Here is a 24,325-nt window from a genome sequence, read left to right as displayed (position 1 = left end):
TTGCATGTTTAAATGGTTGGGAAAAAGGTTAAAAGAATAATAGTATTTCGTGACACATGAAAATTATATGAAGTTCAAATGTCGGTGTCTATAAATAATGTTTTATTAGGACCTAGCCGCCCTCATTCCTTTAGTATTTATGGCTGCTTTTGAGCTAGGACGCTGGAGTTTGAATAGTTGTCACAGTGATCTTATGGCCCGCACAACCTAAAATATTTAGCCCTTTACAGAATAGTTTGCTGTCCCCGGTCTTAACACTGTTCACATCCCATTTGGGAAGTTCTGTATCTTCAGAGGGGAGCACACCCTGTTTGAAGGCTGGTCTAAACTCGACACCCTAGGCAAGTCCTTCCCGTCCCTGGGCCTTAGTTTCCCCAACTGTAAAATGGGGTTAGACGCAGTAATCTCTGGGGACCTGCCTAGAAGTGGGTCAAATAAATAAAGGAGGTTGTAGCTCCTGGAGGGTAGGACTAGGGGTTGACTAGGAGCCGGGGGGGCGCTGGCAGGGTGGGTCCCTTGGGGTTTCCAACTCCGCGGGCGGGCGCAGTGCCCCACAGGCCTCGCTTCCACTGGGGAATTCCGGGCGGGGTGCAGGCGGCGGGGCGGGGGCGGGCCGGGGCGGGGCCGGTAGGCCGCCTATAAGATGGGTGGCGCGCCCGCCTGGGGCCACTTGCTGCAGCCTGCGCGCCCTCTCCAGTCTGCGGTGCCATGGCCCCCGCCCGTCTGTTCGCGCTGCTGCTGCTCTTCGTAGGCGGAGTCGCCGAGTCGGTGGGTGCTTGGAGGTCCCCGGGGGGGCGGGGGGCCTCAGGCCGGTGCCTCCTTTGTTCCTCGGAGCGTGGGATGGGGGAGCAGATCAGTGGGTACGCCAACCCCAACCGGACACCGGGGCCCGGGAAACTTTGTTGGAAACTTTGCTCCGGGGTCACGGGCCATCTCCGGGATGGCTTCACGCGCCGTGCGCCCCTCGCCTGTTGCTCTTCCCGCCTCCCCTGGCCCTGCAGGCTCGTTAGTGACTAAGCCGGTGTCAACTCTTCAACTCCCACACCCTCGTCCCTTCCCTGGTGACCCTGGGGCAGGCTTGGAGCGCTGAATCCCCTCCTCGCTTTCTAGGCGCCCAGAGCGGACAGCTTTAGGATCCGAGATGGCCTGGGGATCCGGGGGCTGCGTGTACTCGGAAGGGGGAGGGGTTTAGGGTTGTGCGAGGCCCTCTCTCACACACCAGCGAGAACTGAGCCCTGACCTCAGTTGTGGCCCCAGCTCTGTCATTGACTTGTGACTTAGGGCAAAGTCCTGCCCTTCTGAATCTCTTCCCAATACTGCACCACGGATCTGAGGGAATGGGGCAAGAGGGGACTGCTACTGCTTTAGGGTTTCTAGAAAGTTGGGAACTCTGCTCTTTTCAAGGACAGAGGAGAGGAATGGTTTAGACTCAACATTTAGCCAGGAGCTGAGCTTCTGCTTTCTGCAAGAAGTGTGTTCATTCTTTCTCAATTGCAGATAAGAAAATTGAAGCATCCACCTTGAGTGAGGTGAAGAGGGTTGGGGGAGAGAAGGCCTCTATCAGCCCAAAGAAACATTCTCACTGCCCACTGGTCCATGTCATAACTGTCCCTGGGCCAGCAGAAGCTCTATCCATCCCCACAGCCAGCTGAGGAGGAGGGGGTCAATCTCATCTGGGAGACTGGGGGCATGGGAATTACTGGTGAAGGCAATCTGTCCCCCAGTGCCTGAGCTTTGTGCCCCTTTTGTGCCCTTTAGCTCCAGTTTTCAGAGAGAGTGAGTCCTTGCAGTTTAACCATTAATGTTAATTTCTTTGAAAGCCTTGGGGCTCCTATTCCTCTGAATTTACTTAGGGGAAGGTTGATTCTGCCTGCAGGCTCTTCTTGAGGAATGAATGAGACCCTAGGCAATACTTCAGCACAATTCCAGGCATGCCATGATGATTGCAAACATTTAGCGCCTTTGTGGGGGGGCCAGACATTGTTCTAATAACTTTCTAATGGGTATATCAAGGAGCTTAATTCCAACAACAATCCTACTGTGTATTGTTCTTAAACTGGTCCTGAGGCTAGAGAGGTTAAGTAACTTGCCCAGGGTCACACAGTTAATAAACAATAAACGGTGAGTCAGATTGAAATTTAGGCAGTCTATGCTTTGTGCTACTCCAAGCGTCCCATACTTGGTAACTCAAGACGGGTTTAGAATCGGTTGAGATTTTAGGCTGGAAGGCAAAGGAATTCTGAGGTGGGAAGGAAACAAGGCCAGTAAGGTGATGACTTAACCTAAACCAAGGGCTACCTTGCCTGAAAGGTTAGTGGCTGAGGACCCAAGCCTTCTGCCTCTGGCGCAGTGCTCTGAACTAGGCCCTGAAGGATGTGTTGGGGTCAAGCAACTGGGGAAGCATCCGAAGGGATACCTCCTGGGCAGTACAGGGAAAAAGAGGAAAGGACCCAGGAGGTTGCTGAGGTCACCATGTGCCCAATCACATGCCAGTTTCCTCCCGGGGCTGTGAGTCTGCAGGTGCTTCGGGGTGCTGAGCAGACAGCTGTGTCCTGGGGACATTCTGAAGGATGTGGTTTGGGGGAAGGGGACTGTGTCAGTCCTGCCTGGGTGACCCATCAGCTGGAGGAGACATCAGCCCTGGGCAGCTGCTTCCTGAGAAAGGTATCAAGTCTCATCCTGACCTCAGCTCTCTCCTTCCTGGCTAATATCACAGACCTCCTGCCTGTAACTGGGGCACAGGGCTTCCCCTTTGGCCTATCCCCTCCCTCTTTTCTAGGTTGTGGTTGGAAAAATCAGACCTAGTCACAGTTGGCTTGGACTGAAGAGATGATCCAGCATGTCCTTTTCTTTTTGCAGGTAGAGAGAAGTGAGGAGGCCCAGGGAGAAGGACTTTGCTAATAGCAGCTAGGATTGATAGAGTACTTTTTGTATGACAGATCTGGTGCATTTTATCCTCACAAAAAAGACCTATCACATGGGGATTCTATTATGCCCACTTTCCAAATGTGACAGGTAAAATGGTACTACTTTGAGTTAGCAGAGAGCGTCCAGGACCCCAGGATCTCTGACTAGTAGTCCTCCCATTGTGAGTGGTGTTCCCCCCACTGTTCCATCATTCCCCTTACCACCCCCATGTTTTGGAAGGGAACCCAGGCTCAGTACCCAGCTGTCCTCTCCTCTGTTTGGCTGGGCTTGCTATACTAAACCAGTTCTTCCTGTCCAGCTGGGAGCATTCCCTGATCTGCCTTCCTGCCACTCCCTCTCAGGCCAATTAAAGGCAGCCTTGTTTAGGGAGTCCCCTCCACCCAAAGGTGTTTCTACCCAGGGGCAAAGCCTACTGACTTGGCCCCAGGCCCAGGCAGTTCTGGGGAAGTGTCCCCCACCTATCAAGTGTACTTGATAGTTTAAGGACATTTCTGGTCTTCTACAGCGTCCTCTTCTTGAGCGGGGGTGGGGCGGAAGCCTAGGGACTTCTAGGACCCTTGAGTGAACAGTGAGAGCTCTTGGGACTTCTCGAGCCCAGGGAGTTATCAAACATTTGGGCCATGATTTGGAGGGTTCCATGAGGTTGGGGGGAGGCTTCTTTCCCTGCTGGGCTGACATCCCTCATCATAAAATGAAAGATTTGAACAGGGTGGCCTCGAGTCCTTTCCATCTCTGAATTTGATTAATAACTTAAGTACCTACTATTCAAAAGAGGTCTCTCTCTTGAAGGAATTAAGAAGGAATGAACATACTCCACCAAATTCTGAATCCCCTCCCCCTCCACCCCCACACACCCAGGGCAGGAACTCTGCTCTATTTGTTTTTGTGAAATACCTGTCCCCTAGTTAGTACTCAGGAAATGCTTGTATGAATGTAACTTTATTCTAAATGGTTCATTAATGTTATTTATTTCTAGTATGAATATCTCCCCGTACTGCAAGGTACTATTTTCTCTATTTTTACAGGAAATGGATGCTCAGAGGAATGCAGTGGCTTGCTAAGGTCAGAATCAGGTCCAACTGATAGGGCAAGGTGTCTGGTTTGAGTGTCCTCAGAATATTCCAGATGAGGAAATTTGCTGGGTTTGAAGGTAGATACCTTAGGTCCTACTTCTGCATTGCTGGGTGACCTTGAGCAAACATGCCCTATTTCTGGGTCTCAGTGTCCCCAGCTCTAAAATAAGGAGGCTGGATCATTGCCTTCTAAGGTCCTTCCTGCCCGGAGAGCCCATTGATGAGGGGAGGGGCCCTTTCCTGGTCTCGTTGGTAAAGTCTAAACAAATCCCAGTCTCAGAAGAGAAGTGGGGGTGAGGGGACATTCGGCTCCTGCCATCCCCAGCTCCTAGAAACAGAGGGCTTTTCCAAGGACTTTGAGTGCTGAGCTTGCCTGAATGGGGAGCTGGGGAAGCCAGGCTGGGCTCCCAGCCCCAGCTCCCTGTTGGGAAAAGTTGGCTCCTAGCTGTCCTTCAACCTCCGAGACTGGACAGGCAGGTATGATTTCCAAATGATGGCTTAAAATTGGGGTAAGGGGCTGCACCGAGCGCTGTGAGTCACTGCATGCTAGCGTAGCCTGCCTGAGTCACCCATTTCCTTTCAAACTCTTGGCTAATAGGACAGCTGTGTGGTGGGGGTGTTGGAATGCGCTCAGAGTTTTACCTCGTCCTTTGGGAGTCATTGTTTCAGTGTCCAGGGCCTTGAGGGGACATACAGGAAATGTTTGTACTAGGGCCGGCACTTTCACGTGTGGGCTTTGACATTGTACATTGCCTGCGTGTGGACTTTGACATTGTACGTTGTGCAGCCAGTCCTCAAAATTGGGCTTTAGACCTCTGCAGAGCAGGTAGTACTGTTTTCCCCTTTAAGGCAAAACTGAGGCTGCAACTGGCCTGCATTTTTTCATCGAGCAAAAGCTGGTACCGTTCAGGTTTGGTTTGACCCCAGGATTTTCTGATATTTGTGATGACCCCTCTTTGCTTCCTGGGGGGCCAGAGGGCATTGAAACATTGGCTTGGTGTTAGGCAGACCTAACTCCAGACGTGCTAAGTCCACCTCTTACTAGTTACATGAACTCAGTCCTGCTACTCAACCTCTGAGCCCCAGCCTCCCAGTCTGTTAAGAAGATCATGATACCAGTGTGGCGAAGCTTAAAGGAGACGACAGGCCTCTAAATAAAGGCACCTAGTACCATGCCTGGTAGGGAGGAGGTGTTACTTAGTGACAGTTCCCTTCCTTGCCCAGGCCACCTTCATGCCAGGGGGTCCTATCTCCTCCTGGAAAGCTTTCTCCCATTCCCTTTATCCCCCTTATCTACCCCCACACTGGGAGGTGGGAAGGGAGAAGTCCAGGGTGGGGCTGTTGGAGTCCGAATCTCCTATTTGTTTATCTTAAAAGTGGGCTGTTTGCTAATTATTGAATGGGTTTATGTTTAAACAAGAACCAGTTCTGGGCAGCCCCACCTCTCCTGCTGGGATTTGCTGGAGCCTCGTGCTGAACAGTTTGCAGCCTGGAGGGAGAGGGGGCAGGGGGTTTAACAAGGGTAATGGACCACTCTGGACACTGCCCAGGACTTGGGGTCACCCTCCTGTGCTGGAGGGGCAGAGTTTCTACTCTTAAGGAGGCTGAGTAATTGCAAATAGCACTTTGGGGGGTGAGGTGTTGGTGGACAGAAAAGGTACAGTGTTCTGAAAAGCCAGTTTCTCGTATATTTTCACTGCATGGTGCCCTAGAGAGGGAAGAGAGAGAACACGTATGTCAACAGTTGGGGTCTCATTTAACTTTAGAAGAACAAGCCTGACTTCTTGGGCTGGTTTGTCATTAACAGTGGTGACCTTTGGGCGCATTCTTGAACCTCACTGGGGCCTCTCTGGTCCTGTCTGCTGAAGGCTGGGTGACTGAAAAACGGTACAGAAAACTCCAGTCCCTGTCCTAGCTCTGCTGCTCACCCAGGGACACACACAGTTAATACGTCACTTTGTTGATGTGAACCCTAGTGTCCTCTATAAAACACCTGTGGCACTCAAAGGTCATAATCGGTGTTTGGCAAACTTGTAAAGTTCTGGCTTTATTAGCACCTGGACAAGGGTTCTTAACCTCGCCAGAGTTTAGCTTTGGGGAGGTGGTGTCTGTGCATGTGTTGAAAATGTAAACTAAGAGTTACAGTTATTGAGGTTTAGACCTTTTTATCCTTTTCAGGGGGCTTCAGTACTCCCCAAAAGGTCACTCTGATCTCAGCAGTTCTTTCTGGCTTTGACCTTTCTACAGTCATCCTTCCTCCCTCCCCCACTTCCCAGCCTTGTTCATGCCTCCCGTTTCCCCCAACCCCCACCATCAGCCCAGACCTTCCTATTCAGCAGCTCCCACCCCTTCAGGCTGCGTCTCACCCCTCCCCCGTCCTCCAGGCCAGGGAGCTCGGCTGCTCCAGTTTTCTCTGGCACAGTAGAAGAGGCTGCTGGTCAGGTGACACCTGGGGTAATGGAAAGGGGAGGCAGGGAGAGGCTGGTATGTGTGGAAACAGTGACTTGGTGAAGCCCAGCAGTCAGTGGCCGGCCTGCGGGAACTGGCGGTGTCACTCCAGCCTCTGGGCGTGGGGGCAGCTGTGGCACATGGCTGGCCCGGCTACCCAGAGTGGGGATACTCCTTGCCTTGGGGAAGCCCTGCCGGAGCCGTCTGTGAGACAGACTGACCTGGTCTGGAGGATGGCTTCTCTGCGGGGTGGTGAGGGAGGCTGGGAAGAGGCAGGAAGCCAGACCCAGGGCTGATCTAATCAACTGAGACAAGGCTGCAGCGTGGGTTCTCTGCTCTGAGAACACAGGAGGTTTGTTTACATCCCAAGAGCCTCCCTAGCCCTCGGATCCAGCAGGGATTTCGGATCTGCTGCCTAGATTACAAGCTCCAGCTTCAATGCACCTCTGTCTCCGAGGCCCTGAGGGAGCCAGCCCCCTCCTGGCTGTCTCCACCAGTAATCGGAGCAATGCCCAGCTTGGTTACCGGGCTGGGACAGAGGGAGGCTTGTCTCTTTGAGACCTTTTACAGATTGGGAAACTGAGGCTCAGAGAAGGGAATTGTCCACGATCATCCAGGGAGTTGATAACAAAGGTGCTGGATCAGCTCCTGGCAGGGAGACGTCCAGAGGCTCCTGAACCCTTCCCCCATTTCTAGCTGGTACCCTAGGATCCTGGAGTTCTTGCTATGGGAATGGACTGCCTTGGGGCTTGGTGAAAAGCTGGTTGCTGGCAGTGCCAGGCCTGGCTCTCTCCTGAGTGATTGTGTTCAGAGTAACCCGACCTTGAAGGCGACATTTGAACCCTCACTCCACCCCCACCCCAGACCTGGTTTAACCATTCAGGCAGGCACCAGAGCACCAGACCATGGATTGGTGTGTAGTTTCTTTTTACCTTCTAAATACTTTTTTTTTGTCCCTGGGGACCCAGGTCCCCAAGTAGAATTTCAGGTGTTTCTGATCACCTGTCGTTTTTATTTTCGGGGAAAATAAAAATGGTCTTTACCTCTATCTGCTTAGGACAGGTGGTCAAAGCTGTGTGATCTTGGGCAGGTCTCTGACTATCTGCATCTTTTTTTTTCCACAGTCTGAAGGGACCTGATTGGTTGTTGAAAAGTCTCTGGGCTCAGAAGCAAAATGATAACCCATTATAGGTTATATTCCTTTACAGTTTGCAAAGCACCATCTCCCTGTCCCCAGGCTAGCTTCCTTCCAGCAATAGAACTGCCTCTGCAAGTTTTCCCAGGCCTCTGATCCTTTGAGCACTAATCCCACTGGCCAGGAGGAAGGCAGGTAGGGGTTAATCACAGCCACTATTCATTGATCACCTGCTGTGTACCAGGCCACGTGCTGGGTCCCTTGCACACACACAAATGCATTCCACTTACTCCTCATCACCCTGCAAGGTGCTACCAGCCCTAGTCACAAAAGAAGAAACCAAGGATTTCAGAGATGAAATAAACTCCCAAGCTCATATAGTTAGGAAGTGGCAGAACTCACACTTGTGAATCTGCCTTGATGCACGACCACTCCGGGTGGTAGAGTCACAGTTGTGGGCCCCAGGTTTTAGCCATTCTGGGGAATGTCTGGCCCTTAAAGAAGTGGGTGGGGTGGGGAAGAACAGTTACTACTAGTGTACACTGCTGGGGGTCGCCTGCCAGAAATCATTCTGGTGGGTCCAGGTGTTGGAGCCCCAGGTACTTGCCATCCCTCTCCCCACTAAATTTGGCTTACCCAATTATTACCCTTCTGGTCTTGCCTCCTGAAAGAAGGGTCAGGTGTGTCCCCAACCCTACCTCCCCTGGGGGAGCCAGGTGGGGGGAGGCTCTCATTAGTTCACAGTTATCCAAGCCCAGACCCTGAACTCCTCCCTGGTGCCCCAGCCAAGTTTCTGTTCCTTTGTTTAAGCAATATCACTTTCATCATTGTTTACTCCTGGGCAGGAGCAGGGGTGCCCTGGAGCCCTGGCCCAGGCAGTGTGTTGTGGACTGGCGGGTTAGGCTGGAGAGAAGTGAAGAGTGGGTGGCAGTGAGAAGTCTAGTTGTGGTTAGGATGTGGTCTTGAGAAAGATCTGGATTTGAATCCCAGCTCTATTGCTTTCTAGTTGCATGACATTGGATAAGTGACTCAGCTGAACCTTAGTTTTCCCGTCTACAAAATGGGTAGAGCACCTTGCAAAGCTATTTTGCCAATTAAATGAACTCGTATAAACGAAATACCCAACATGGTGCTTGGCATGTAGTGGATACTCCTTTTAGTCACTCATGCTTTTCCTGGAGTGACAGAAGCCATAGGATTTGGGGATAGGGTTGGGATAGGATCTTTTTGTAGCTTCATGCCTATAGCCAAAAGACTAGATGGGGAGTATAACTGTAATGACAGCTGCTGCCTGTGGATTTGCTGAGACCCTCAGGGGCAGCCAAGACCCTCGAAGGGGAGAGAAGGTAATTCCAGTCTGGGAACCAGGAGACCTGGGTTCTAAGTCCATCTCTGCTGCCAGCTGCTTGGATGACCTTGGCAAAGTCCCTTGTCGTCTTGTCTGTTTGCTAGGTTATAAAATCAGATACCTTCTGTTGGCAGGTGTTAGTTTCTATAGAACAAAAGAGCACTTGCCCTCCCTTCTTTCTCCCCAACAGTCTGGGGAAGAATCTAGGATCTCTAAACCCCAGCCACTGATCCCAGATCCCCACCAGCCACAGGGCTGGCAGGGTCTGTGGGACCCAGGCCCACTGCCCTATTTTTTATTTTTTGGAGACAGGGTCTTCCTCTGTCACCCAGGCTGGAGTGCAGTGGTGCAATCATAGCTCACTGCAGCCTTGACCTCCTGGTCTCAAGTGATCCTCCCACCTCAGCCTCCCGAGTAGCTGGGACCACAGGCATGCACAACCACATTTGGCTAATTTTTGTAGAGATGGGGTTTCACCATGTTGCCCAGGCTGATCTCAAACTCCTGGGCTCAAGTGATCCTCCCACCTTGGCCTCCCAAAATGTTGGGATTAAGCCACTGTGCCTAGCCACCACTGTCTTATTTAGTTGGTAATTTCTGTTGTGTGTTCATGAAAGGGACAAAGATACAAGGAGACTTGAGGGCCCAGAGGGTGCCTTTGCATGTACACACATGAACACACATGCCTGGGCAAAGGTGGGGTGAGCTGAGGAGAACAGACCACATTCTTAGGCAGGAGCAGGGCGGGGTCCATCTCTGGTCAGGGCTGGGTCTGGCTGCTGGGTGGCCTGGTTCTTCAAAGCCATCCCAGACTGAATGGGCTTTATCTGAAAAGAGGGCGGAGGAGAGGAGGGCCGCTGGTGACTTCCCAACCTTTACAGAAAAAAGAGCGATTGCCCACAATCCCACAAGGCTTGGTCCCGTCTTGCTGGCCTAGTCCTAAATGGCTCTTACCCACTTGGGAGTTTCCTTCCTTCTTGTCAGAGGTCATGGGTGGAGAAGGGACCAAAACAGGGCAGAGAGGGGACTTCCAGAGCTGAAGGAGAGATTTAATTCCCTCTGTCCTCCCATCACCACTGGGAGCTGGAAGAAGTTTCTTCCCAGCCCCTTGACTTGCTGTAGGAGGGAAATCCTGGGCTCATCTAAATGCAGCCTTTGAAGACTCCATCTTTCCAGAACTTTGGAATAGTATCGAATCCCGGCCATGCCACGGAGCCCCGGGGTGACTTTAGACTAGACTAGTTTCTTTTTTGAAAACTGAATATAAAAATGAAAGGTTAAGGATGAACAGGTGCCCACAAAGAAGGCTGAACTGGAAATAAATCTTGGTTTCAGCATTGGTTTTGCTGCTGACTTGGCTGCAAGATCTTCACACCCCACTTTCGCTCATAGCCTTCATTTCTTTAATGTAGAACGGAGGTAATTCCTAACAGCCAATGGGCATGCTAATCCCATGGGTTGTTTTGAAATATCTCTTAGCACTTTCACATACTGAAGAGAGGCTGGATGCATAAACAACATTCCGTGGCTCCCAGGGGCAATGAGGAGTGGGAAAAGGTCTCTCAGCCGGAGACAAATCTCCTGATGGAACTACAGCCCCTATTGAGGACTTTCACCTGGTCAACAAGTGGCCAAAGTGTACCATTCTTTCTTTCTCCTGGCTGGATTTGACCCTCCCCCCCCCACCGACTTAACAGGGCTCCCTTGGAGCCTGGGGCAGGCTGGTGGCCCCGTGTGCATATGTGTTCATGCATGTGTTTATGTGTTTGTGGTTAAGGATCCAGGTGAGTGATGCCTGGGTTCTGGTCCAGTGTGGCTACTTCCTGCTCGTGTGGCCTTGGACAAGTGACTTTACTTTTCTGAGCCCTTGTTTCCATCTCTGCAAAAAGGGACTATTCAAAGGACCTAGAGAGGCTGTGTGCTTGTTTAAGGCCTGTCACTTGGGTTCTTGGGGGATTTGCCACCAGAGATGGAAGTAGGAGCCCAGGGACCCTGCCCTTAGGTATAGGCACTTGGGCAGCCACGGGGAGCCTTCCTCCTGCTCTGCCAAACCAAAGCCACAGGCACGGGCTATGTGCGGGGGCTTGAATTCCAGCACCAGCAGCCCAGCAGCTCCTGATTCCCGAGTCATGAAGTCATCTCTGACCAGGACTTAACCTCTCTGGCTTTCCACCCCCACGGGTGCCAAGCGTTCAGCAGAGATTCTCCCCACGCCCTGGGGAGAGAGTGATTCCTGGCCACTGCCTTTCTTGCAGCCTGACCCCGCTCCCTTCCGAGAATCCAGCGTCCTCCCACTGTGGGGGTGGAAGAGGGGCATGAGGGTCAGGCTCCACCTGCCTCTCCCCGGAAGCCCAGGGGGAGAGTACAGGAGTGGCTCCGAGGCAGCTTTCCTGGGCCTCTCCTGCAATGACAGTAGCCTTATCTCAGGGACAGATGCTCCTTCTCACACCCCCTTCTTTGTCAATGGCAGTCTCAGCTGAGTGAAGGACAGGCTGGGGTGTCCGAAACAGAGACCTGACCTCTTTCTATCCTGAATTATGTAGCGAACGCTCTGTGTGACCTTGGGCAAGTCCTTGCCCGGTTCCAGGCTCAGATTCAAGTTGTGTGGAACGGGAGGACAGGAGCTCCTTGGGTCCTGGAATTCCGTGATTCTAAGCAGACTCCCAGCTCCCGCAGTTATGGGGTCTGGAGATGGGAATGTCTTGCAGCGGGAGGGGCATGGTGTATTGAACTTAATGAAAAACCCCAGCTCTCCTGGCAGATACTAGGCACTTTAATGTTTGAATTAATTAATAGAATAATGAACTTTGCTCAGAGCAGCTGTTCTCTGGGCAAACAGAAGCCTGAGCCCAGAAGCTGGAGGAAGGGTGATGGGCATCCAAATGCTTCCTGTGCTCTTGAGGGTGCTTTGTTCCCACTCCGTGGAGCTGCAGGATGGGAGCAGGGTACCTGATGTACTGTAGGGCTGCCCGGGACCTTTGACACTTTCCTTTGGCAAGCTGTTTGGTGGGAGCGGACCTGAGACTGTGTCATGATCAGCTGTGTCTCCATGGGGTAGTGGCTGAGTGACGTTTATGGGTACTGGAGTGGATGGTCTGTGAAGGTGAGGATTGTGCCTCTTGGTGTCTGCATGGTGCTGGCAGCAGAGCCGATCTGTGGGAGATGTTTGGAAGGCAAGACTGAATCCAGGAGTGCACTCCTGAGTCATCAGGTCTGGGCAGCGCCCTGACCTGAGGCTGTCTTAGGGTGTGCGTGAGGCAGCCCTGTCTGTCCCGGCCCAGACTGACTCAGCTGGGAAAAGTGTCCCGGACTGGGCAAGACCCGAACCAGCAGCCCACTCCCTGTCCTGTGTGAATCAGCTGCCCCTGCATCACAGAGCCCTGGACTGTAGCATCCCAGGGCCCTGTGCATGGAGACTCCTGGCTCTGAAGTCAGGCAGCCCTGTGTGTGCAATCCTTGCTCTTCCATCCGCCAGCTGTGTCACCAAAAGAAAATGACTCTCTCCCATCCTGGCTAACACAGTGAAACCCCGTCTCTACTAAAAATACAAAAACTTAGCCGGGCGAGGTGGCAGGCGCCTGTAGTCCCAGCTACTCGGGAGGCTGAGGCAGGAGAATGGCGTGAACCCGGGAGGTGGAGCTTGCAGTGAGCTGAGATCTGGCCACTGCACTCCAGCCTGGGTGACAGAGCGAGACTCCGTCTCAAAAAAAAAAAAAAAAAAAAAAAAAGAAAATGACTCTCTCGGCTGTAAAAATAAGTGAATAACATGCCTCCAGAGTTATTAAAACAGGGCCCGGCACACAGCAAGTGCTTGGTAAATGATACCTAGCCATATTAATACTTTGATTATTACCTCATTTACTATTTTTATTTTTTTTTGAGACGGGGGTCTCACTCTATAGCTCAGGCTAGAGTGCAGCGGCGCGATCCTGGCTCACTGCAACCTCCGCCTCCTGGGTTCAAGCAATTCTCCTGTCTCGGCCTCCCAAGTAGCTGGGACTACAGGTGCAAGCCACCACGCCCAGCTAATTTTTGTATTTGTAGTAGAGATGGGGTTTCACCATGTTGGCCAGGCTGGTCTTGAACTCCTGACCTCAGGTGATCTGCCTGCCTCAGCCTCCCAAAGTGTTGGGATTACAGGTGTGAGCCACAGTGCCTTGCCTCATGTACTATTTTTATTTGCCCAGAATGGGTAAGAGACTTGCCTAAGGACACACGGGGAGTTAGAGGTAGAGTGGGATCCAGGACGCAGGTCTCCAGGCCCTGGCCTGGTCTCTTTTTAGTTTTTGAAATGCCCACTTCACTAGCTTTCGGGCATCGGCTGTCATGGAGCACTGGGGATGTTGGCTGATGTGTCTCCTTTCTTTATCTTAGATCCGAGAGACTGAGGTCATCGACCCCCAGGACCTCCTAGAAGGCCGATACTTCTCCGGAGCCCTACCAGATGATGAGGATGTAGTGGGACCCGGGCAGGAATCTGATGACTTTGAGCTGTCTGGCTCTGGAGATCTGGGTACGGAAGGTGTGGTGGGCAGGCGTAGGCACAAAGCTGGAGGGAGTGGTGGCCTAAGCAACCAGGAGGGTGCCCATGCCTTGAGACTTGGATTTTTGTGGGACTTTTCCTAGAATGCCCTTCCTCCTTCTCAAAAAAAGGGGAGACAAAAGTAATGGATTAACCTTTCCATCCCTGAGAGCCCCTGGGGACAAGCTGTGTGCTGCTTTGAAGTCATTGGTAGCTCCGGGTTTTCTGAGCTCCAGCCTGAACCTGTCCTCATGGGCTCTTCTCTTTGCTGCGGGGCATGGTGGGGGTGGGGTGAGGGTAGGCTGGGTGGCAGGACAGGGTTGGGGTGGCGAAAGAGGACCCATAGAGTGTTTTCCTTTCTCTGAAAGGAAAAGTTCCAGCCTGTGCCACATGGTGAGAACTTGTCTCTACAAAAACACAAAAATTGGCCGGACGTGGTGGCATGCACCTGTAGGAGTCCCAGTTACTTGGGAGGCTGAGGTGGGAGGATCCCTTGAGCCCAGGAGGTTGGGACTGCAGTGAACCAAGATCATGCTACTGTACTCCAGCCTGGGTGACAGAGTGAGACCTTTGTCTCAAAAAAAAAAAAAAGAAAGAAAGAAAAGTAGCAGTTTAGAAGTGGGGATGGGGTGGGAGGGGGCATGAGTGGGCAGAGATGTAGTTGGGAAACCAAGAACAAGTCCCTGCTACAGTGGGGGTGGGGTGGGTGAAGGGCCCAAGGCCTCCAGGCCAGACAGCTGATAAATGTCCCTCCTATGTGCAGAGAGGTGTTAATGATTGCAAGTTTTAGCTCTGGAGTCACATGGTCCTGAGTTTAAGCCTCCACCCTGTGTGAACTGAGCCTCAGTTTTCTAATCCGTAAAATGGGAATAATAAAGATAGTAAGTACATCAGTGTTGTGGGGACTGAACTGACAAAGCTTTTGGCACCCACCAAGCACTCAGTACATGTGTGTTTGGTTTTTTAAAAATATAAATTTTATGGTCAGGTACAGTGGCTCATGCCTGTAATCCCAGCACTTTGGGAGACCAAGGCAGGCAGATCCACGAGGTCAGGAGTTTGAGACCCACCTGGCCAACATGGTGAAACCCCGTTTCTATTAAAAATACAAAAATTATCCGGGTGTGGTGTCGGGTGCCTGTAATGCTGGCTACTTGGGAGGCTGAGACAGAAGAATTGCTTGAACCTGGGAGGCAGAGGTTGCAGTGAGCTGAGATCGCGCCGCTTGCACTCCAGCCTGGTGACAGAGCAAGACTCCATCTTGAAAAAAAATAAAAATAAAAACATAAATTTTATTATGTGCATTTAAGGCATACAACATGATGTTATGGGATACATATAGATAGTAAAAACGTTACTACAGTGGAGTTAATTAATATATCCATCATCTCACATAGTCATCCAGTAAATGTTTTAATATTGCAGTTAGAGTTTTCTTTCTTAATAGTTAATTCCCTGGGGATCTTGTTAAAATGTAGATTTTGGCCGGGCATGGTGGCTTACACCTGTAATCGAAGCACTTTGGGAGGCCAAGGCAGGCGGATCATGAGGTCAAGAGATCGAGACCATCCTGGCCAACCAACATGGTGAAACCCCGTCTACTAAAAATACAAAAATCAGCTGGGCATCATGGCGCACCCCTGTAGTTCCCGCTACTTCGGAGGCTGAGGCAGGAGAATCCCTTGAACCCAGGAGGTGGAGGTTACAGTGAGCCGAGATGGCACCACTGCACTCCAGCCTAGGCGACAGAGAGAGACTCTGTCTCAAAAGAAAAAAAAAAAAGTAGATTTTGATTCAGTCAGCCCTGAAATTCTACTTTTTTTTTTTTTTTTTGAGACAAAGTCTTGTTCTGTCACCCAGGCTGGAGTGCAGTGGCACGATCTTGGCTCACTGCAACCTCTGCCAACCAGGTTCAAGCGATTCTCCTGCCTCAGCCTCCCGAGTAGCTGGGATTACAGGCGCCTGCCATCACGCCCGGATAAGTTTTGTATTTTTATCAGAGACAGGGTTTCACTATGTTGGCCAGGCTGGTCTCGAACTCCTGATCTCAAGTGATCTGCCCGCCTTGGCCTCCCAAAATGCTGGGATTACAGGTGTGAGCCACCGTGCCTGGCCTTGAAATTCTACATTTCTAACCAACTCTCAGGTGTTGCTATTGGTTTTTGGATCCACACTTTGCAGAGCAAGGGTTTAGAGCAAATGAAGCCTCTGCCCAGCGGCCAGCTCACACATTCCTGTGAAAGAGCCAGGGGGTGGGTCTGAGGAGCCCCATTTTACAGATGAGATGACTGAGGTAGGGGTGGGGAAGCTTGCTTGCTGGACATTGAGCATTTGGAGGCTGGTTGTAAGGTGGAGCTACCACCAACCCTGGCTGAAGGGGTCATTTTCCTGGGGTAATGGGCCTCACACTCACACAGCTATTCTGACCTTACAGATGACTTGGAAGACTCCACGATCAGCCCTGAAGTTATCCATCCCTTGGTAAGTAGCTACATGCTTCTGCCTCTTCCACTTTTCTCCTCTACAGCAGACCTATTAGGAGAGGCAGAAAATACAGCCCCCATAGGCAGAATAAGTGAGGGGTCTTACCCCATTATGCGGGAAGGCTTTTTAAAAATCTGGCCCTGGGCTGGGTGTGGTGGCTCAGGCCTGCAATACCAGCACTTTGGGAGGCTTGAGGTCAGGAGTTTGAGACCAGCCTGGGCGACATGATGAAACCTGTCTCTACGAAAAATACAAAAATTAGTCAGGTGTGGTGGCATTGTACCTGTAGTCCCAGCTACTTGAGAGGCTGAGGTGGGAGAATGGCTTAAGTCCAGGAGGCAGAGGTTGCAGTGAGCCAAGATTGTGCCAGTGCACTCCAGTCTGGGTGACAGAGCCAGACTGTGTTAAATAAACAAAAAAATCTGGTCCCAGCCTCATTTTGCAGGTTGCTGGTAGGCCATCCTCCCTGCAGGGATAGTCACCATCAATACCAACTCCTTTTCTCTACATTTATAGCTATTTCCTAGCATTGATATAAAAGTATATATACAGGCCAGGCGCAGTGGCTAATGCCTGTAATCCCAGCACTTTGGGAGGCCAAGGCAGGCAGATCACCTGAGGTCAGGAGTTCAAGACCAGCCTGGCCAACATGGTGAAACCCTATCTCTACTAAAAACACAAAAAATTAGCCAGCCCTGGTGGTGGGCACCTATAGTCCCGGCTACTTGATTGGGAGGCTGAGGTAGGAGAATCGCTTGAACCTGGGAGGCAGAGGTTGCAGTGGGCAGAGCCATTGCACCCCAGCCTGGGCGACAGAGTGAGACTCCCATTCAAAAAAAAAAAAAAAAAAGTATATATATAAAATTCTGTGAATTATGTTTTTCACTTAGACTGGTCATGAGTATTTGCCTGCATAATTTAATGCTCTTGTCATTTTTATAGGCTGCATAATAGTTTACCTGATTCCTTTTATTGATGGAAAAATGGTTTATAATTTCTTAACATTTCTTAACATTTTTAAATGATAACACTGCAGCAAACATCTTTTTTATTTTTACAGAGCGATAACAAGTTTATTAAGAAAGTAAAGGAATAAAAGAACGGCTACTCCGTAGGTAGAGCAGTGGCATTGGCTGCTGGTTGCCCATTTTTATGGTTATTTTTTGATTATATGCTAAGCAAGGGGGAGATTATTTATGAGTTTTCCAAGAAAGGGGTGGGCAATTCCCAGAACTAGGGGGTCCTCCCCTTTTTAGACCATATAGAGTAACTTCCTGATTTGCCAGGACATTTGTAAATTGTCATGGCATTGATGGGAGCATCTCTTAGCATGCTAATAAAGTATAATTAGCATATAATGAGCAGTGAGGCCAACCAGAGGTCAGTTTCATTGCCATCCTGGTTTTGGTGGGTTTTAGCTGGCTTCTTTATTGCAACCTGTTTTATCACAAAAGTCTTTATGACCTGTATCTTGTGCAGACCTCCTATCTCATACTGTTACTTAGAATGCTTAACTTACTGGGAATGTGGCCCAGCAGGTCTCAGCCTTATTTTACCCAGCCCCTATTCAAGATGTAGGCACTCTGATTCAAACACCTGACATTTTCCCCCTCCCTTTTATAAGAGAACCCTTAATCCTAAAGGTTGCAGCGGGACAAAGATCCATCTTCTGTAACTTCTTCATGCTGAATAGGGTGATGATATTCCTGCTTAACTATTAGGGCCTCTTGTAGGGAGGAGCTCAGTCAGAAAGCGCCAGTATGGTGAGGGCCATTCATAACTTTTAGTTCTGACAAAAGGTGATATCCAAAGTCCTTCAATCAGTGCTGCAGTTCATTTCCTTTGGTTCCGGGGTCTCGTCCGTCTTGTCCCTTCTGTGGTTCTCCAGAAAGATGTTACCAGAAAGGTTCCTGATCCAGACCCCAAGGGAGAGGGTTCTTGGATCTCGCACAAGGTAGAATTCAGGGTGAGTCCATAGAGTAAAGTGAAGGCAAGTTTATTAAGAAAGTAAAGGAATAAAAGAATGGCTACTTCATAGGCAGAGGAGCTACAGCAAGCATCTTTAACACGCAGTCTCTGAAGAGCTCCTTACGATAGAGTTTCCAGGGCAAAACTGCTACTTTAAAGCGCAAATGATGTCTAAGGTTTTGCCAAACTGCTTCCAGGGTGGTTGGTCTGGAATAACCAGTGGCCAGCAGTGCAGGAGAGCACCTGCTCCCCTGTTCCCTTGGTCGCATTCATTTTTCATTTAAGACAGATATACTAGAAAAGTTGGGGATAAGCACTTTGGCAGCATAATTGTGGAGAGGTTGTTGCCAATTCCTGCTCCAGGACCACATGGTTCAGCTGAATATGGCAGAACCAGATTCTCTGCCTGGCTGAATGTCCCTGTCCCCTTTGCCCTGAGTCTTCCAAAATATGCTGAGTGTCTCTTCTCCTTTCTGCCCATCCAGGTGCCTCTAGATAACCATATCCCTGAGAAGGCAGGGTCTGGGAGCCAAGTCCCCACTGAAGCCAAGAAACTGGAGGAGAATGAGGTTATTCCCAAGAGGATCTCACCCATTGAAACAAGTGAGGATGTGTCTAACAAGGTGTCCATGTCCAGCACTATGCAGGGCAGCAATATCTTTGAGAGAACGGAGGTCCTGGCAGGTAAGGCCCCATGCTGCTTATAAGATGCCCTGAAGGTGGAAAGGGGCTCAGTGGGGGAGAACACCTGCAGGCAGGGATGCCTCCAGCCCATGAGGCTCCTTGGTGCCCCTTCCTTTTGCCCATTCAGGTTCCTCTAGAACATTGAAAGACTACACCTCCCTTATGGGGTGGCTCTGACTGTGCAGCCTGGTGGAGGGAGAGGAAAAAGTGCCTATCAAAAGCTTCTGGAAAATAGGCATTGAGTCATTCTCTTGCCTTAAGTCCTTCTCATTTATTTTTCAAAGGACTTTCACTGTATAGGTTTGGCATCTGGGAGTTAATCATTAAAAGTTAATTTCCCTTATAAGTCTGGAGGCTCCTTCGAATTGGGTTAGCTCCCCCTCCCGCTACTGTATCACTTGGCAGCCTTGTGACCTTGGCTGAGAAGCTTTCGAACTTGATCAGCCTCAGTTTCCTTATCTGTAAAATGGGTACAGTGATACCTCCTGGGGTTGATATAATGAGTCCATGAAAAATAAAATATGAAAGAACTTTGCACACTGTAAAGGACTGTTCTGATTTGGCCTCAGTTGAGAGTTCTTTACTGGAATGTGCATCGTGAGGAATGTTTTGTCCCAGGGTGTTGACAAGAGGGATGGAAGGAACTCCTTAAGGTCATGGCTGAGGGCCTGTCTGGATGAACTGGCCCGGCAAGTGGGCACCCTGGGCCCATGCTGGGTAACTCCTGTCTCCTGGGAATCAGCAGGGCGAGCAGCTCCGAGGAGGCTTGAGCTATAGGGACAGAGCCTGGATTCATCCAGGACAGATAAAAGGTCTCACCTGCCTCTTGTAAAGAGGGTTCCTGGGAGCACAGCCCCAGGTGACTGGGCCCACTTCAGCCCTGACCCCGGCTTCCTGGTATCGGAGCCAAAGTTCTTTTTGCTTTTGTTTCAGAAGTAAAAAGATTTGCATAAGGCTTTGGGTTTGCATAAGGTTTTGCTCTAATTAACTAAAGGTGCTATTGCTCCCAAAGAAAAATTTGAAAACCACTGGTTAACACAAGCACCTGCTTCTTACACATGGGGAGACTGAGGCCCAGGCTTTGGGCCACATAGTAAGAAAAGAACTGAAGCCAGGTTATCTATTTGATCTTCCATTTGAGAATTATACAAGCCTAAGAGCCTTATGTGAAAAGTTACATTGTTAGCTGGTATGGTGGAATCCCTCATTCCAGAAGCTTTAATCAGCACCCAGGAGCTTTATTAAATGCTTGCTGTATGCTGTGTGATTCCTGTGCCCCTCATTGAGTCCCTACAACACAAAACTGAGTCTAAAGAACTTACCCGAAGTCACAAAGCCGGGAAGCGGTAGACCTGGCATTTGGACCGAGGACCACGGTCAGCTTCTGAGCCTCTGCTTGAAACTTGACCCTGTGGGTCGTCCCAGCGCAGACCTAGGGCCTCATGGAGCAACTGGGGCCGTCAGAGGGAAAGATGATAGAGACAAGAATGGGGTTGATGCCTGATATTCCATGTGCTTTCTCTGGCACCTCCTGGGGGTACTTTATTGTTGCTTTTTCATAGGATTTTACCTAAGAAAGAACCTTGCTTGACTCCTCTGTGCCACTCTGTCCCCATTGTGTACATAGATTTGTAGTGTGTGCAGGGATGGAAAATTAATCTTCTTAGCCCGAGTAAGACCGAATTAGGGGATTCAATCTGCCACAGAAGGGATTCTGTGAGGCATCCCCGCCCCTAGCAAACAGGAAAGAGTCATTCAGGCCACCTGGCAGAGTGGACAGGCCAGACCCACTCACCGTTAGACGCCCATCTTTGCCTGACACTAGGCAGGTTCTCCTCTCAGAGCCTGAACGTGTCATTTATTAAGTACCTCCTGTTGTGCACACCTGATTCCGGGGGTTTGGGACACAGATACAAACCTCAAACCTTTTCAGTTAATGAATCTTGAGAATATGCTATGCACTAGGCACTGTTCTAAGCACTTTGAGTGGATTAATTTATTTAATCCTTAGGACAAATGTATGAGAAAGGTATGGCTATTCCCATTTTACAATAGGGAGATGAAGGAAACTTGCCCCAAATCACATAGCCAGGAAGTAGGAGAGGTAGGAGTGAAAACCAGGCCTTAGCTACTGAGTTCTGTATGTAATTGTAACATAAGAGCTTGGAATTAGTATGTTCTGCATGTGTGCACTTTGAATGCACATACTTGTCCATGAAGGGTAGGCTATATAGGTAAATATGCACACAGGGAAAGCTAGAGAGTGCCCTGTGCTAAGGACTGCAGGATAAATATGTCTATAGGGATAGCCATAGCCTACCATTTTCTCCTGTTCCTAGCTCAGTTAGTGCTAGGCTGTTGCAGGGCAGTCTGCTTGGTGTTTGGAAAGAGCCTGGGCTTTAGATTCAGGCAGATGTGTTAAAGTAGTGGCCTTGGCCGAGTGCGGTGGCTCACGCCTGTAATCCCAGCACTTTGGGAGGCCAAGGTGGGCGAGGTCAGGAGTTCAAGACCAGCCTGGCCAACATAGTGAAACCCCATCTCTACTAAAAATACAAAAATTAGCCAGGCATGGTGACATGTGCCTGTAGTCCCAGCTACTCGGGAGTCTGAGGCAGGAGAATTGCTTGAACCCGGGAGGTAGAGGTTGCAGTGAGCCGAGTTCACGCCACTGCACTCCAGCTTGGGCAACAGAGTGAGACTTCATCTCAGAAACAAAACAAAACAAAAAAGTAGTGGCCTTGGCACTAGCCCTGTGGTCTTCAGTGACTTAAAATGCCAACAAGCCCCTTCTTATAACTGGGGTCATGAGGTCAACTTCAATAAGGCGTCAGCTTGCCTGGCACAGGCAGTGGTGACGGTGAGGACGCCTGGTTGTAAGAGAACTGATGGTGGGGGAAAGAGGGTCCCTAGGTCCTGATGAGGAGCTCTCACCCGCACCTCTTCTCTCTCCTCCTCTCCAGCTCTGATTGTGGGTGGCGTCGTAGGCATCCTCTTTGCCGTCTTCCTGATCCTCCTGCTCATGTACCGTATGAAGAAGAAGGATGAAGGCAGCTATGACCTGGGCAAGAAACCCATCTACAAGAAAGCCCCCACCAATGAGTTCTACGCGTGAAGCCTGCTTGTGGGCACTGGCTTGGACTTTAGCAGGGAGGGAAGCCGGGGGATTTTGAAGGGTGGACATTAGAGTAGGGTGAGGTCAACCTAATACTGACTTGTCAGTATCTCCAGCTCTGATTACCTTTGAAGTGTTCAGAAGAGACATTGTCTTCTACTGTTCTGCCAGGTTCTTCTTGATCTTTGGGCCTCAGTTTCCCTGGCAGAAAAATGGGTTCAACTTTCTGGCCTTTCTGAAGGCAAGCCTGGGATTGGATCACTTCTCAAACTTCCAGTTAAGAATCTAGGTCTGGCCTCAAGCCCATACTGACCATGCCTCATCCAGAGCCCCTCTGAAGCCAGGGGGCTAACGGGTGTTGTGTGGAGTCCTGGCTGGAGGTCCTCCTGCAGTGGCCTTCCTCCCTTCCTTTCACAGCTGGTCTCTCTGCCAGGAACTGGGGGAAGGAACTGGAACCACCCCCGCCTTGAGATGTTTCTGTAAATGGGTACTCGTGATCACACTACGGGAGTCTCTGTGGTATATACCTTGGGCCATTCTAGGCTCTTTCAAGTGACTTTTGGAAATCAATCTTTTTTATTTGGGGGGGGAGGATGGGGAAAAGAGCTGAGAGTTTATGCTGAAATGGATTTAGAGAATATTTGTAAATCTATTTTTAGTGTTTGTTCGTTTTTTTTTTTACTGTTCATTCCTTTGTGCAGAGTGTATCTCTCTGCCTGGGCAAGAGTGTGGAGGTGCCGAGGTGTCTTCATTCTCTTGCACATTTCCACGGCACCTGCTATGTTTCTATTTAATGGTTTTTGTTTTTGTTTGTTTCTTGAAAATGAGAGAAGAGCCGGAGAGATGATTTTTATTAATTTTTTTTTTAACTATTTATAGCTTTAGATAGGGCCTCCCTTCCCCTCTTCTCTCTTTGTTCTCTTTCATTAAACCCCTTCCCCAGTTTTGTTTTGTTTTGTTTTGTTTTGTTTTGTTTTTTATACTTTAAACCCTGCTCCTCATGGCCTTGGCCCTTTCTGAAGCTGCTTCCTCTTATAAAATAGCTTGTACCGAAACATAGTTTTTTTTGTTTTTTTTTTTTTTTTTTTAGCAGATCCCAGAATATAATGAAGGGGATGGTGGGATATTTGTGTCTGTGTTCTTATAATATATTATTATTCTTCCTTGGTTCTAGAAAAATAGATAAATCTATTTTTTTCAGGAAAGAGTGTGGTATTTCCAGTTTGATGTGGCTGGGTGGTTGAGCGAGTGAATTTTCATGTGGCTGGGTGGGTTTTTGCCTTTTTCTCTTGCCCTGTTCCTGGTGCCTTCTGATGGGGCTGGAATAGTTGAGGTGAACGGTTCTACCCTTTCTGCCTTCTGTTTGGGACCCAGCTGGTGTTCTTTGGTTTGCTTTCTTCAGGCTCTAGGGCTGTGCTATCCAATACAGTAACCACATGCGGCTGTTTAAAGTTAAGCCAATTAAAATCACATAAGATTAAAAATTCCTTCCTCAGTTGCACTAACCACGTTTCTAGAGGCGTCACTATATGTGGCTCATGGCTACTGTATTGACAGCAGAGAGCATGTCCACCTATTGAACAGCACTGTTCTAGAGAACTGAACTGGCTTAACGAGTCACAGCCTCAGCTGTGCTGGGACGACCCTCGTCTCCCTGGGTAGGCGGAGGGGGAATGGGGGAGGGCTGATGAGGCCCCAGCTGGGGCCTATTGTCTGGGATCCTCCCTCTCCTGAGAGGGGAGGCCTGGTGGCTTAGCCCAGGCAGGTCAGTCATGTCTCCTCCTGACCCCAGTGGCTGGGGTGAGGGGAACCACCCTCCCTTGCTGCACCAGTGGCCATTAGCTCCCGTCACCACTGCAACCCAGGGTCCCAGCTGGCTGGGTCCTCTTCTGCCCCCAGTGCCCTTCTCCTCGGGCTGTGTTGGAGTGAGCACCTCCTCTGTAGGCACCTCTCACACTGTTGTCTGTTACTGATTTTTTTTGATAAAAAGATAATAAAACCTGGTACTTTCTAAACTGCCTGCCTCTGTCATTTTAGTCATAACGAGTCATCCTTTTTGGGCTGTGTATCCCCTTGATCTCAGTGGAGCATGAAGAAACTCCCCTGACCAAATCCCCATGGGGTGCCAGACATGCCGGGGGTGGGCAGAGGGTGGGAGCAGAGATGTAAGAAGGCAGGAAGGGGCCTAGAGAGGAGGGAAGACTTCAGAACATGCACCCTGATGGCCTATGCAGCATATCACCCCTACTTCAAGGTTTTGTTTAGGTGGCACTGTGTTTAAATAGCAAACACAAAAATCTTTGCATCAGTTGCCATCTATAGAAATCAGGAGGTTTCTCATAAAAATCCAGATTTCTCACTTTTCTTGGGAAAAAAAAAATTTAAAAATTGGCGACTGTCAGCCTGCAGGGCAACAAGAGAGAGCTGCTGAGTGGCAGGCACCCATCTAGATGTGGGCTTTCCACACCAACATCTCTGCCTGCTTCACTCAGGTCGCCGCTGCAGCCAGGCAGGCTGGCAGGCTCTGGAAATAGCATTGGCCATCTCTCTTGACCACCATAACAATCCTGTGAGGTGGGGAGGATCCTTGTTACCAAGAGGGCAACCCAACCTGCCCCTAGTG

The 24,325-nt window shown here is 50.0% G+C and overlaps 1 protein-coding gene across 1 annotated transcript; it reads left to right on the top strand.

Annotated features, from left to right (window-relative positions):
- Nucleotides 1–668: 668 nt before the first annotated feature.
- On the top strand, nucleotides 669–23,717 carry SDC4 (syndecan 4). The gene is given in 5 exon segments (NM_001169028.1): nucleotides 669–768; nucleotides 13,307–13,445; nucleotides 15,889–15,935; nucleotides 18,392–18,590; nucleotides 21,551–23,717. Coding segments are annotated over 5 exon segments (597 nt in total). The 5' UTR covers nucleotides 669–708; the 3' UTR covers nucleotides 21,703–23,717.
- Nucleotides 23,718–24,325: the final 608 nt, after the last annotated feature.

The sequence above is a fragment of the Papio anubis genome, chromosome 16 (genome assembly GCF_008728515.1).
Source record: "Papio anubis isolate 15944 chromosome 16, Panubis1.0, whole genome shotgun sequence".
NCBI lineage: Eukaryota > Metazoa > Chordata > Mammalia > Primates > Cercopithecidae > Papio > Papio anubis.
Note: the sequence above shows the minus strand (reverse complement) of the source record. Positions and strands in the feature narration are given on the sequence as shown.